The sequence below is a fragment of the Protomyctophum parallelum genome, assembly GCF_964188405.1.
Source record: "Protomyctophum parallelum genome assembly, chromosome: 2".
In the NCBI taxonomy this organism is placed as follows: domain Eukaryota; kingdom Metazoa; phylum Chordata; class Actinopteri; order Myctophiformes; family Myctophidae; genus Protomyctophum; species Protomyctophum parallelum.
The window spans coordinates 21,520,157-21,534,346 of record NC_139699.1 but is presented as its reverse complement, the minus strand read 5'-3'; the positions used below and the strand labels follow the sequence as shown (position 1 = coordinate 21,534,346).

At 44.2% G+C, this 14,190-nt stretch overlaps 1 protein-coding gene across 2 annotated transcripts in view; it reads right to left on the bottom strand.

Annotated features, from left to right (window-relative positions):
• tcf12 (transcription factor 12) overlaps positions 1-14,190 on the bottom strand; it is an 84,573-nt gene that overhangs the window by 19,035 nt on the left and 51,348 nt on the right. For both annotated transcript variants that reach the window (XM_083759524.1, XM_083759523.1), the window contains 2 exons: positions 13,788-13,899; positions 6,191-6,264 (listed from right to left, as the gene is read on the bottom strand). In XM_083759524.1, the coding sequence (XP_083615650.1) occupies positions 6,191-6,264; positions 13,788-13,899 (186 nt within the window). The remainder of the gene's footprint in view (positions 1-6,190; positions 6,265-13,787; positions 13,900-14,190) is intronic.

Sequence of the window (14,190 nt, the reverse complement as noted above, 5' to 3'; positions counted from 1 at the left end):
AAGGGGGTAAATAAAATAAAAATAAATAACATTTTGAAGTGTAAGATAAAACAAATGCATCCAAATGCATGAGGTTTGAGCCATTTCAACTTGTGGATGAATTATTAATTTTGACTAAAATGTGTTCTGGCAGGCCTTGATACCATCGTAATAACAGTTTTTACACATGCTGAAAATAGCAGATCTACAATATACAACACGTCGCAACACGTTGTGAGCTTTTTCAGCATGCAAACAAAGTGTAAAATGACTTATACTGGATCTCTTACCATAACATTTTATTCTAGTTTTTATTTGTTGACAAAATCGACAGTATATTTAGTCTTTTAGTTATCATGGCTTAGTTTTTATTTCGTTTACATTTTTCGTCATAGTTTTAGTCGACGAAAATAACACTGCCCGAGTGCTCGCACAATTAACTCTATTTTTCCTCTAACTGTAAAAACAGATGCACCCGATCATGACAACTATTTTATTTTGAGTCCGATTATGCACCTAAGGTGATCATCCCTGCAAGCTGGAATGGCAAAAAAACCTAAATAACAATCATGATAATTACAGAAATAAAAATAAACACATCAGAATTAGTGGAGCTGCATTTCACTGTGTGAGGAATGCAAGATTTGGAAGTCGAGCTTGAGAAAGAAACTATACAATGATGGAAGGAAGGTATGTATTATGGCTGATGAGAGAGAAGATGGAAGGGGGAAGAAAAGCTTCCATCTTGAAGGGCAGGAATACCTCGCAGACATCCTTTAAGAAACACATGGCATCCTGCAGATGCTCATGGAGCTGCTGGTGAACTCTGTTTTTCTGGCAAGATAAGGTCAAATATGAATAAGACAAGTGTTATGAAAAAGAGAAAAGCTATAGAAGACCAATCAAGACAAGAGGTCGTCTTCAAATCAAATAATTATAGGCCCCCATTTAGACTGCAGTCACAGATCCAGTCGAATCTGATTCAAGTCTTGATTCATTTCTCAAATCTGATCTTTTGGCCCTGACCGTTCACACAGCCGTTTGTCAAGTGACCAGATCTGATCTGCGTGTTCAGACTGGCAGCCCAAATCCAGCCTGAATCAGATCTGAGCGACATCCAGATTGGAATCTGATTTGTTTAAATAAGTCTAAATGCAGACAGGTCACATATAAGTCACAAGGAATGTGATTTAGATCTGACCAGGGACCCCCCCCCCACCCCCAGAAGCAAAGATTTCAGTTAAAAACTTTCGCTCTGAAAGAATATATATTCAAAGATTTGAATATATATACTTCGGTGTATATGCTCCAAAGGTAATTAAACAATCCTTGCAGCCTCGGTATATTGGATATATTCATTTAATTTAAAGCCCTCAACGTGTCAACGGTAAACAAGCCCCTCCTCCTCCTCTACTCTCCCAGTCCAGCCCAGCCCGCCGGGGGGCTCTACAAGGAGGCCATGTCATACATAGCTCCACTGCCGGGGAAATATGACCCCACCCCCCGCCTTCCCACCACATTGTGAGAATGCATGACGACGTGGGCACCAGGTTGTTATGTGCATGAAAAGTGATCCCGGTCCCCACGTCCACCCCTGTCCACCCCCCGTCCACCCCCCGTCCACCCCCCGTCCACCCCCGTCCACCCCCGTCCACCCCCCGTCCACCCCCGTCCACCCCCGGCCACCCCCCGTCCACCCCCGTCCACCCCCCGTCCACCCCCGTCCACCCCCGTCCACCCCCCACCCCCCATCCACCCCCGTCCACCCCCGTCCACCCCCCGTCCACCCCCGTCCACCCCCCGTCCACCCCCCGTCCACCCCCGTCCACCCCCCGTCCACCCCCCGTCCACCCCCCGTCCACCCCCGTCCACCCCCCGTCCACCCCCCGTCCACCCCCATCCACCCCCATCCACCCCCGTCCACCCCCATCCACCCCCCATCCACCCCCCGTCCACCCCCGTCCACCCCCCGTCCACCCCCCGTCCACCCCCGTCCACCCCGTCCACCCCCGTCCACCCCCCGTCCACCCCCCGTCCCAAAAGGCAGCAGCGTAGGAATCTACGGCAGTGGTTCCACGGCGCAACAGCTGCCAAGTCCTCCCTCCCTTCCCCTCTTCACTATCCCACTTCATCCTAGCCGCCCCACCCCAACTGTCACCCCCCCCCCCCCCCCCCCCCTCTTACCAAGTGTCGCCAGATTTTTGCGAGTCCGGTTTCCGTCCGGTTCTTAGGAAAACAAGCGTGTAAATTAAAAATCACACCCGTGTGAACTGAGTGGTGCAACTCCCCCCCCCCCCACCTATCTCTCTCTCTCTCTCTCTCTCTCTCTCTCTCTCTCTCTCATTAGCAGGCAACAGTGCAGCACTATCCCTCTCTCTGTTTCTGGCACAACAGCGCCCCTACTGGTACTCATAGTCATATACTGGTGCTCATTAACGTCACATATAGGTGAAAACGGACATTGCTGTTCCTTGGAGTGGTTGCACCACTCAAACAGAAAGTGAATAACGTGTGGCTCTATAGGCCTATAGAGGCCATAACGATTGAAGCACTTTAAACCTATTGGCATCGGCTATATTTAGTATTTATGGGATGAAAGTAAAAATATAAAGGGGCCAAGGGGGTTCTGCATAAAAGCTGTTTTTGGCACAGGGGTAGAGGGTTGACACTATGACACTATCCGACACAGGGGTAGAGGGTTGACACTATGACACTATCCGACACAGGGGTAGAGGGTTGACACTATGACACTATCCGACACAGGGGTAGAGGGTTGACACTATGACACTATCCGACACAGGGGTAGAGGGTTGACACTATGGCAGGTAAATAAAATGTTGGGGCATGTGGAGTTTGCTTTGGAGTTGCCCAAAAGTCTGCTATAAACGCAAGACGAGATCACAACACTGGTATCGGTATTCTGTATCGGCTAACACAGAAATTGTGGTAAAAAAAAATCAGGACATCTCTAATAATAGCATATTAATTATTATTTGGTTGGGAGGGGGGAGGGGGTGTCCTTGACGTGAACATGTTTGAGAACCACTGGTTTAAACGGCATTAGGAAAGAAACTACACTTAGAAAGAAAATAAACAAGCCCAAACACAGGCAACTCGCAAACTATACCAGTATTTACAATAGCAACTTTACATAAAAACTAGCCTGAAAGTACCCGAGCTTTTCTTGGCATAGTGGTGGCGGTTCAAACTAGCGCTGGAAACGGACGCCGGCTCCCCATTGGTTCATTTACATATATATACACCCCATTGGTTCATCTACCTATATATATATTAGATATTCGCCCCGGGACCCAAACTTGTAGATCGGCTATTTTCACTACTTCTGAAATATTTGTTCTAGTTCATGGAACTAGATAAAATAAAATAAAAATCATTGGAGTTTGTTATTAATTCATGAAAAGTTTGGCTTTTATGGAGGAATGTCTTTTGAAAATATTTTGAAATAATAATAATAATAATAATTAAAAACCAAAATGTATAGGGAACAAAAAACTACGGGGGAACCATAACAATGTGTCCGCGGCCCCCCGGGGACCCCCACAAATGGGTCCCGACGGACGACCCACTGTTTGGGGGGAAACATGGGGGTATAAGCGGACGTGGCAACCACGAAAAGCCGAGAACAGATGGCACGTACGGCCTCGCCCCGACTCCCCGAGGGAGCAGGTATTGTTCAGCAGGGCTGACTCTAAACAACCCCCCCCCCCCTCCCCCCATTGCACCCTTTTCAACGACATTTGTCAACTAGGAATATCCCCTGTAATGCTATATAGCTCCGTCTCGCTCTCCAAGGCTAAACCCATCTTAGCTCCGAGCGAGCATCCATTACAGACGGTATACGGTTCTCTAAGTGCGGAACGGGAGGAATCCTCTACAGGGGTCCTTCAGTGACTTCCAGAGGGTCAGCTCGCCCCCCACTCCACCCCGCTCCGCCAGAAAAATGAGTTAACACTACGAAGTCTGAAAAAAAATCACTACTACTCAGTCGGCTGAACGGTCAGGGGGACCGTGTTTTTGGTGCGATTTGATTGGCCACTCTCTCCCCCACACGTCCCTCTCCAGCTGGAGAAGACATTGTTCAAGCCTGCATCCCATTTCCAACGAATTAAATCATAATATGTTTCTTAACACATGTTTTCACTCCTAAAATGTATAAAACTAATAATACATGTGAAAAATATATATTTTGCCGTTGCCCGTTAGTACTATATTGCAACATAGCCATGGAAGAGTGTCACGTTGCTGCCTTTTGTTGTTATTTTTTTCCTTCCAAAAGAGCAAGATCACTTGTCTTTTCTTGTGTGTTATCAATGTAATTAATATATGTGACCCCACGCGATGTACAGACTGCTTGACTAGGCATGTAAACATGACATAATTGTATTAATGTTTAAGTGTAATGATGTTATTGACCGGATTGTCCGTAGTCCTCCAGCCGTTAGCTTACAGTTGCTAATATTATAAGCTAACAACATTACTAAAGCCAATGTATTGCATTAAATGCGGCCTGTCCGCGGTAAATTACTTATACAAGTGAGTCGCGTTATATTTACCTAAATTATTAAGTACATTCCAAATAAACAATTATTAGCCACGTTATGTTGTTATATCAGTTTAATTAATAAAAAACATCGTTCAGAATGCCGTTAGCACTGTGAATTCAACATCCGGTGAGGAGAGGATACGGTTCGTGTATGTGTTGTGTATGGAAAACAGCGCATACAGTGGCTTACCGGATGTAAGCCTTGCACACTAAATAGAAAGCCTGCAGCCTGGTGATACAAAAAATAAACTCCACACGTGAAATGCACTGCATGTTGAGGAGAAACACCAGCTCAGCTGCTGTTTATAACATATCGTGCAGTTATTGAATTCATGAACATTTGCATGCTTCCCTGAGAGGGAGAGAGAGAGAAAAAGTTTACAGATAAAGAAGGACGGACAGGCTGAACTCTTTTGACTGACAAAGAGCTGGCGATATTGAGCCTATATGCCAGAACAAATTAATCCACAGCAGCATGCCTACATAAGTTCCACGTCGCTTGCAGAAAGAACTGTTCTTTTGACTGACAAAACATTTAGCGGTTCGGGAGGTCTATCTGGTTGGAATTATTCAAACACTTTTTATTTTGTATCGCGCATCGGCAAGCGTTCTCGCTTCATGGAAAGTAAATGTCGGGTCGAGTCTAACCGAGCATTCAATAATAATAATAATAATAATAATAATAACAATGATAATAATCATTGTATTCATATTCCTATTATCTTATCAAAATAATAAACAAATTCCAAGTTAATTAACCAGCCAAACGTATATGATTTAATTCGTTGGACATGGAATGCAGGCTTGAACAACAACAACAACAACAACAACAACAATGCCGTCTCCAGCTGTCTGTTTGTGTGTTCTTTTTTTTCCTCCACCCCTACCACCATAACCACCATAACTCGCTCATTTTTTGCTCATTTAAAAAAAATCAAAATACCATGTAAACTATGGAATTGGGGCTTTCATTTGGTATATAAATCGGTTGTGTAGGCGCTCTACGAAACGATATCAAGTGAAAAGGAAAAAACAGAGATGATTTCAACCGAATATTTAGACAAAGTCATGCAAGGGGAACTTTCTCTGGACTCCATGGGCTAAGAAAATAAACGTTGAAATTTCAAATTCGGTCAGAACGGCTGCTCAGACTTCCTAGTGTTAAAGGACCACTTTGCCCACTTTTCAGCCTATCTTCATGGAATTGGTCACCACTAATGTTCATGATAAAATAAAATATCACCATTATATCACCAAAGTTGCAATGCGGTAATCGGAAGCCATCGTTCTCACGATAATATATATATATTTTTTGCCTAACGATGATGTCACTGGTGGACGGGATTCTGAACTGCCCACAGGCCTCAGAGTAGAAACAAATTAGTGAGGACCAATTATATGAAAACAGGTTGAAAAGTGATCCTTTAACCACTTAAACCGCACAGCATCTGATTCTTGTGAGCTTGTAGATCTGCTATTTTCAACATGCAACCAATGTAGAATGACTTGTCCACGAGTCCCTTCCTAGTTTTGATTATAGCTTAGTTTTCATTTAGTAAAAAAGGTAGTCGACGGACAATTTTCGTCATAGTATTAGTCGACAAAATCAACCCTGGGGGAGGGGGAGAGTGGACGTGGGGGTCTTACCAGTGAGTGGAGAGAGTTCTCGTAGTTCGGGGAGGAGGGGGTTTGTCCACCGGCACGAGGCCACTGGTTGTTACCTGAGGATAGATGAAGAGAGAGAGAGAGAGAGAGAGAGAGAGAGAGGATGGCTGCCATTAGATCAGGGAGTTGGTTCTCCAACGGCTGCAGCTAAAGCTTGAGAGTCCGAAGAAGAGAAGTGTGGTGTCATCCATTCCACGGACGGACCCAGACGTGCAAAAATACTTCTTGTAATTAATTAGTTTAATATTTGAGAAACGGCGAGAACAGCCCACCTACAATGTGTCGCAATATTGCGATCTGTTTGTGCGCTTGTTTGAAATTAGTTTTTAATACATTGTCTGCTATATTGACGTAAATATATGTGTATATATAACCATTAACCATTTCTGAAAAACCCTGCATATCTAGTCGCCCATAAAAGCTGTTCCAAGGTCTAAGATGGGTTCCAACAACAAGCTTGTTTGCTTGGCTTGGGGAAGCCCATGTGCGTTAGAAGAACGCTCAACCACAGCTCACTCATTCACTTTCAGAAGGACGCGGGTGAGAGAGCTGTATCCTGCTCTCCAGCTCATACAAAGACCCACACACATTGAGCACACACACACACACACACACACACACACACACACACACACACACACACACACACACACACACACACACACACACACGCACACACACTCACGCACGCACAATAACACAATAACATGCCGTCATAACAGCACACACATCCTGTTTTTTTCTCTGTTTTCTTGTTTGCTCTTCTTGCTTTTGCTGTTCTTGCATCCTGCACTACTGTACTGTACTGTACTGTACTTTACTGTACAGTACTGTACTGTACGCTGTTGGAAGTATGGGGAAGAACTCCCACATATACTTCCATTCTGGAAGCAGTGTTGCCACGTCTGCTAATTAGAAGCGATTATTGTGCTTCTTTTTTTGACAGGCCAACAACACACACACCAAGGTAAGGCCCGCCCCCACTCGATCATGATTTACGGAAGGCCCCTCTCTATTCTGATTGGATGAAGGCTGGGCCACCTAGCCAAATTGACCCAGGGGTCAAAACTGGGGACATGGAGGAACTCCTTGGTCAGCACACTCTATAGAAGGGAGGATTATCACAACAAAACAAAAAAAATCACACCTGTGTGAACTGAGTGGTGCAATTCCCCTCTTCCCCTGCCTCTCTCTCTGTGTAATTATAGCACTAGGCAACAGTGCAACACTATCTCTCTCTGTTTCTGGAACAACAGCGCCCCTACTGGTAATCATAGAGCCACATAGTCACATACAGTACATACATAGTCACATAGGTTAACACGGACATTGCTGTTCCTTGGAGTGGTTGCACCACTCAAAAATAAGTGATGTTTGAATTAAGTGAAATCACTGAATATACCTTAAAAGTATATTGTAGACTGTACTTTATGCACCAAACCCCATATAAATCCCTGGCAGATTTGACTGAGAGCCTGTGCAATCTCCAGCTTTTCACCAGATAAAAACATTATATTTCATGTTTCGTTTTAATCCAAAATGAGTTAATAGCACAGGCAATCTTGTAATATGAAAATATGAAATACATGCTTAAACATGTGGCTAGGTGTAATGTTAGAGACCACAGAAGTGAACCTTTCAAGCCTGTTTTCTCAACTCACTGTTTCTCTGCAAGACATTACTCTATAAGCCATATCTCCAAAACTGGTGGGTCAAACTGAACAACCAATATGTCAATTTGAAGCTATGGTTCACTGCTTTCATATGAAAAAACGTATAATAATCCAATGACAGGCTCCCATTCACGATGGGTCACATATATGACACAAGACTGGACATGGATCTTGGGATTGAAATATACAGTAGTAGACCATGTGTTACAACAAAAGTCAAAAAAATAAATAAAAAAAATGTATTTTTAAAATCTGGGATTTCTTTCTAATTTAGTGTTTAAACAGGTCTTAACAGACCATTGGGATTATTGAATAGACTGCCTTTTCTCCAGATAGAGTTTGTTTCATGCATTTCTTTTTAACCTCATGTTTATGCGTTTATGCGGTGGTTTATTTGAAGAAGGAAGACTATACATTGAAATCGGCCGGCCCCCCCACATTTTTTGGCAGGATGTTACCACTCATCCATCATTAGGATTACGTCCGCGCACAGCACATTACTCAAGGCATGGTTTTGTTCAATTAGCTGTGGCTGGTGCACGTGGGGACCAGAGCCCCAGGCTCATTCTTCATCGCCGGCAGCCCAGCCAGCCAGCCAGCCAGCCAGGAGGGGCTTACCAAGAGTTCCTGTCTGAGTTCACGCCAGGGAGAAAGCAGAGCAGAGAGAGGCTTTCTCATTTCCTCTTCCAAAGTAACTTATAATAGCCTGTTAATTAAAAGCGTGCTTTTTTCTTTCTTTCTTTCTTTTTTTCTTTCTTGCGGTCTGTTGTGGATGAATTCAAGGGGCCTTGAAAACTCAGATGCAGCTGAGAAGAAAAAACAGTAGAAGTGCATTAAGAGACTTCCCTGGGAATTAATAGATGGAAAGTATTATTCTAAACAGTTCCCCGTTCGAGCTCAAGAGGAGATGTAATCAGAATGTTTCTCAGAAACAATCTCTCTCTCTCTCTCTGTTTTTGTTTTTGTGCTCTTTGAAATGCTGAAATACCATTTTAGGTATCACACCTATGATGGTGACGGGTGTTTAGCTGACGAGACCGAAAATCTAAAATCTACAGTTGATTTAGTCGACTAAAATCTTAGGATATTTAGCCGACTAAAATTAGACTAGACACTAAAACATTCCAGGTGACTAAAATGTGTCTGAAACTAAATGAAAACTATGACTAAAACTAAAATCTAAATTTGCTGCAACGTCAACGACACCAGCGTGCAACCAAATATAAATCAGGCATTCTGGTGGATGGACACCAAACCCCTAAGCCCTCTATCCTGGGGAGAGGGCTGCTTGTATAGCACTTTAAACTACAGATGGGAACATATTTGTTTTGGTTACTTCTCAATCATTTTGGGCTGTTTGTGAAAACGCACTGTCAATACTAGGCTTCTCTGTTTTGACAAATCTCTGCCATTGAGCCGCTTGAAGAATACATGAGGCCGGCGGGGACGGAGGTTTCTTCTTTTTTTTAATACCACAGGGATCTTGGGGGGAAATCAGTCCAACCCACACATGAGATTTGTCACTGTTGCTTTGCCGAGTAATTTATAAGCTACACAGAACGGGAGAAATAACGATTTCATCTGTGAAGAGTTTGGTGTTGAGATTTTTTTTCTTCTTTTTTCCAAACAATGCCTATAACTCAAACCACTGAGTGCTGCGCCATTTTTATTTTGGCCTACACTGACTTTTCAGTTTTTTAATCAATTTCATATTTATTTATTTTTCTATACAAAATCACAACTGTCTGACTGCATGACAGCTGAAATAAAGCATGTTCCTTCCAGATGTGGCTGTTTAGAACATCTGAAAGGAGACAACAGCACAGGAAAATATATCCTTTTTTTAGAGAGGGACGTGTAGCTCAACCCCTTTTGGAGTTGTAAGCATTATGCTATACTTTAGCTATTGGAAGAATTGTAGATCTGCTATTCTTTTTAAATTGTGATAATGTGGCGCAAATCTTTCAATATATAGATATTCTTTCACAGCGAACGTTTTTAACTAAAATCTTTACTTCTGGGGGGGTCCCTGGAACAACATATTTTCATATCAATTTTATTTTGGCGATGTCAGTCATTACGTGTGACACGTTGTGAGCTTGTAGATCGGCATACAACCAAGTGTAAAATGACTAACATTTAACGTCTAGTTTTTATTTGTTGACAAAATTGTCAGTATATTTAGTCTCAGTCTTAGTAACCATAGCTTAGCTTTCATTTAGTTTCCATTTAGTTTTCGTCAGTGAAAAAAGGTAGTCAACAAACATTTTTCGTCTTAGTTTTTAGTCGACGAAATCAACACTGGTTGCAGCATACAGTAGAATAGTAGATAGAGCATTGTGAGCTTGTAGATCGGCTTTTTTTGTTTTTTGCTGCGCAACACCCATTCCCCACTGTTAATGGAAGCCAGACGGTTCAGCCGATGATGATGATGATGATGAGGAGACCTGGTCTGGGAATAAGGGTCGCGGCGCAAAACACAACTTCATGTATAAAAAAAACCTGGAAGGCTATCGGCTTATTGTCAGAATCCATTTAGGGATATTTGATGGTATAATGCATTGCCTCCTGTGTTTGGCAGACGGATGGATGGTTGGAACCGACCGCAGCAGGGAGAGAGAGGAACGATGAGAAATGTTGAATTTGGAATTTTTGACATGTGACGAGCAGATGTGGATTCCTTTTTTTTCCTTTTTTTTCTCCCCTCCGGCGATAATTTACAGCAGATCAAATCAACTTGATTTACTTGTCTATATGTCTACGTTCCACGATGCAGGGCTTGGAATGGACCTCTGGTATCACCACACACATACACACAAAATAAAGAAGCCATTCAGACTTTTCCGAAAATAAAATATGATTCAGAACTCATAATACTTTGTAACTTGGTTGCTTCTGGGCCCTTAGTTGACATCCCAAACGCCCGGGGTTATTTAATACATTAAATTATAGCACCCAGCGATTTATAGCAGCGGAGCACTTTTACAGACGGACTGGATGTTATCCCGGATGTGGCTGGAGCAGCTAGATGTAGCCAAAACACAACACCGCGACTAGCGACCGCGTTGGGTACAGTACAGTACAGTATACGACCGTTAATTTGATTATTTATTTTTATTTAGTGATGACATTCTCATTTCTGTTTTGTTTGGATTGAAATGACCTGCACTATGCAGCCTACACCTTCATCAGTTCATTATAGGAACATTAGCAACAGTAACCAGTCTTAGACATGCTTTTGATCTCAATTAATCCATTTAGACCCGATACCGTATTCTACTAAATGTCTTCTAAATCATGACAGTTTTGTGTCAGCAGTTCTCAACCTTTTGCATGTCAAGGAGCCCCGGAATTATCTGTAATATAATATGTATTAGTACAGAAGCAATGTCATGACATTTATATTCAAAGATTTGCGCCACATTTTCACGATTTTTCAAAAAATAGCAGAGCTTGTAGATCTGCTATATTTCAGCTAAAGTATAGCATATAATGCTTCAAACACTAAAAGGGGTTCCTGCGTCTTGAATGGGTTAAGGAAGCTAGCGTCCATATAACATTCACATTTATATTTGATTCTTATTTTTTTCAAAAAGTCCATGTGTGCTGTATATCTCTGCTATCGGGAGGAAACCTCATAACTCCAAAATATACATTTTTCAGGAAATGAAAAATATAACATTTTCAGGAAATTAAGAAAACCTTATATTTTTTAAAACAAAGCAATACAGCCCCATCAAAGTTGGTGTTGTGACTTGTCAATTACTTCCATGAGAGGGAGAGAGGTGGTGGAGTTAGTTGCTTTAGCAGACAGTTTGAGGGTCCATTGGATTAAATAGGTTTTGTCCAAAGCACTTTTTACTACTTTCCATTGGTTCAATATTTCCGAAACAACACACAGACGTAAAAGGGTATTCAACAGCACTGATTCATGCCCCCCCAAAAAATCTAAAACCTCAAAAATGGAGTTACGAGGTTTCCTCCCGACAGCAACGAATGCGGCTGCAAACAGTTGGTTTCATGTTTGTCCAGTTCCCATTCAAATCAGTGGCTGAGAAATCCACCCACACCTTTGTTGTTTTATATCCACTCGCTCACTGCTGTCTGTTGATCACAACCTAGGGAGCCATCGACACTACTTCCAGCATCCAGGAATACGAGCCCAAGGAGGGAGAGGTTGGGCTGCATGCATGCCCAAGACACCTCGTTATCGCTGGGGATGATGTGCTTCCCCCCAGCCAGCCTCCTTCTAACCATGAGCTCATTAAGTAGCGGATGTGCTGTAGTGCACGTCAGTGTGTGTGTAGTGTAGAGTAGTGTGTAGGGTCAGTGTCCGTGTGTGTGACGTATAGGGTCAGTGTGTGTGTGTGTAGGGTCAGTGTGTGTGTGTGTGTGTGTGTGTGTGTGTGTGTGTGTGTGCGTATTCATCCCCAGTGTGGAAGCACGTGGGAGTAGCTTCCTCCCCGTTCTTTTTTCCACACGTATACAGCTTTGTGTTGTGGTTCAGTGTTGCCAGAGTTTGTGAGAGAAATAAGCAACCAGGTATAGGAAAACATGAAGCCCCAAACGACGCGACTATAGGCCTCATTTTGAGTGGTGCAACCACTCCTATAGAGAGCTATGTGTGTGGCTGACAGGCTGTGTCCATGGGTCTTTCCCTGGCTGTGTCCCACCACGAAAATAGCGTTGTAGTGTTTGTTCACCACCAAGTGTCACTGCCTAACACACACACACACACACACACACACACACACACACACACACACACACACACACACACACACACACACACACACACACACACACACACACACACACACACACACACAGGCCAGGGAGGAGGGCTTGTACAGTACAGTACAGTACAGTACAGTACAGTACAGTACAGTACAGTACAGTACAGTACAGTACAGTACAGTACAGTACAGTACAGTACAGTACAGTACAGTACAGTACAGTACAGTACAGTACAGTTTCCATTTAGTTTTCCTCAATGGAAAGGTAGTCGACGAACATTTTTCGTCTTAGTTTCAGTCTAAATGGAGATCAACACTGCAGCCTTGGGGGGGGGGGGGGGGGGGGTGGGGGACAGAGAATGTACTACTAGTGTAAAAAAAGGGCGAGATACGAGGGGGGGGGTATAGAGGAGGGATGTCCCTGTGGTATGAGGCCCGGCCCGTCACACACACACACACACACACACACACACACACACACACACACACACACACACACACACAGACTCCTCCACATCATTCCGCTGAGTCACTGGCACGATAAACCACCGTCTTTTTTTTTGCAGAGCCCCGGTCCATGGGGCGAAGGGGGGTGAGGGGGGGTAACAGCTGTCCGTGGGCCAGGGCAACAGCTGAGGCTAAGGGGAAGGAGGGGGGGGACATAACGTGGGAGACAGCTGTCACCCGCTACATTACCGCACAGGGCAACACAACAACTGCTGGATGCACCAACACGCCCGGGCTTTCCCTTAGCGCGCTCTCTCTCTCTCCCCCTCCCCCTCCCCTCTCCCTCTCTCTCTCTCTCTCTCTCTCTCTCTCTCTCCCTCCACTGCCTTCCTCAGTGACAGTCCCAGACAAGAGGAGTTAACTCAAATCTTTGCTGCTGGGGGGGCCTGGAACAACATATTTTCAGATGGGGGTCTGCTATTTTTCAAAAATAGCAGACCCCCATCTGATCTACAAGCTCGTATCAGCTTGTAGATCTGCTATTTTTCAACACCAAAAGGGGTTCCCGCCCAAAATGGCCACTGCCACAGCCCAGGATGGACCGCTGAGCCACGGCCCAGGATGGACCGCTGAGCCACGGCCCTGGACAAAATGCGCTTGTTTTCTAACCTGCCCTTCTTCCTTCGGAAGGGGTGCCTGAGGCGGCAGCGGCCATCACTGTACCTGCTGAGGAGGAGGCAGCGGCGCCCCCTGTGGCCGTCAGTGGCGAGGGAGAGCCCACGGGAGTGGACGGATTGGACGGGAAGCTACTGCTCGTGTGGTCAGGAGAATAAATCTGTTGTACACAGAGAGAGGAGGAGGAGGGGGGAGGAGGAGAGGGGAGGAGGAGAGAGGGAGTAGGAGGAGAGGAGGAGAGAGGGATAGAGACAGAGAGAGATTCATCATTAACATAATTTAGACCTGAGATCAGATTTTTTTTTTAAAAGGCTTCTAAATCTGTTTTCTGAAAAAGCCATGTTTCTATGTCAGTGGTGCTCAACCTTTTTCATGTCAAGGACCCCCAGAATGATCTGTATTTGGCCGCAGACCCCCATCTGAAAACATGTAGTTCCAGCCAGGGACCCAA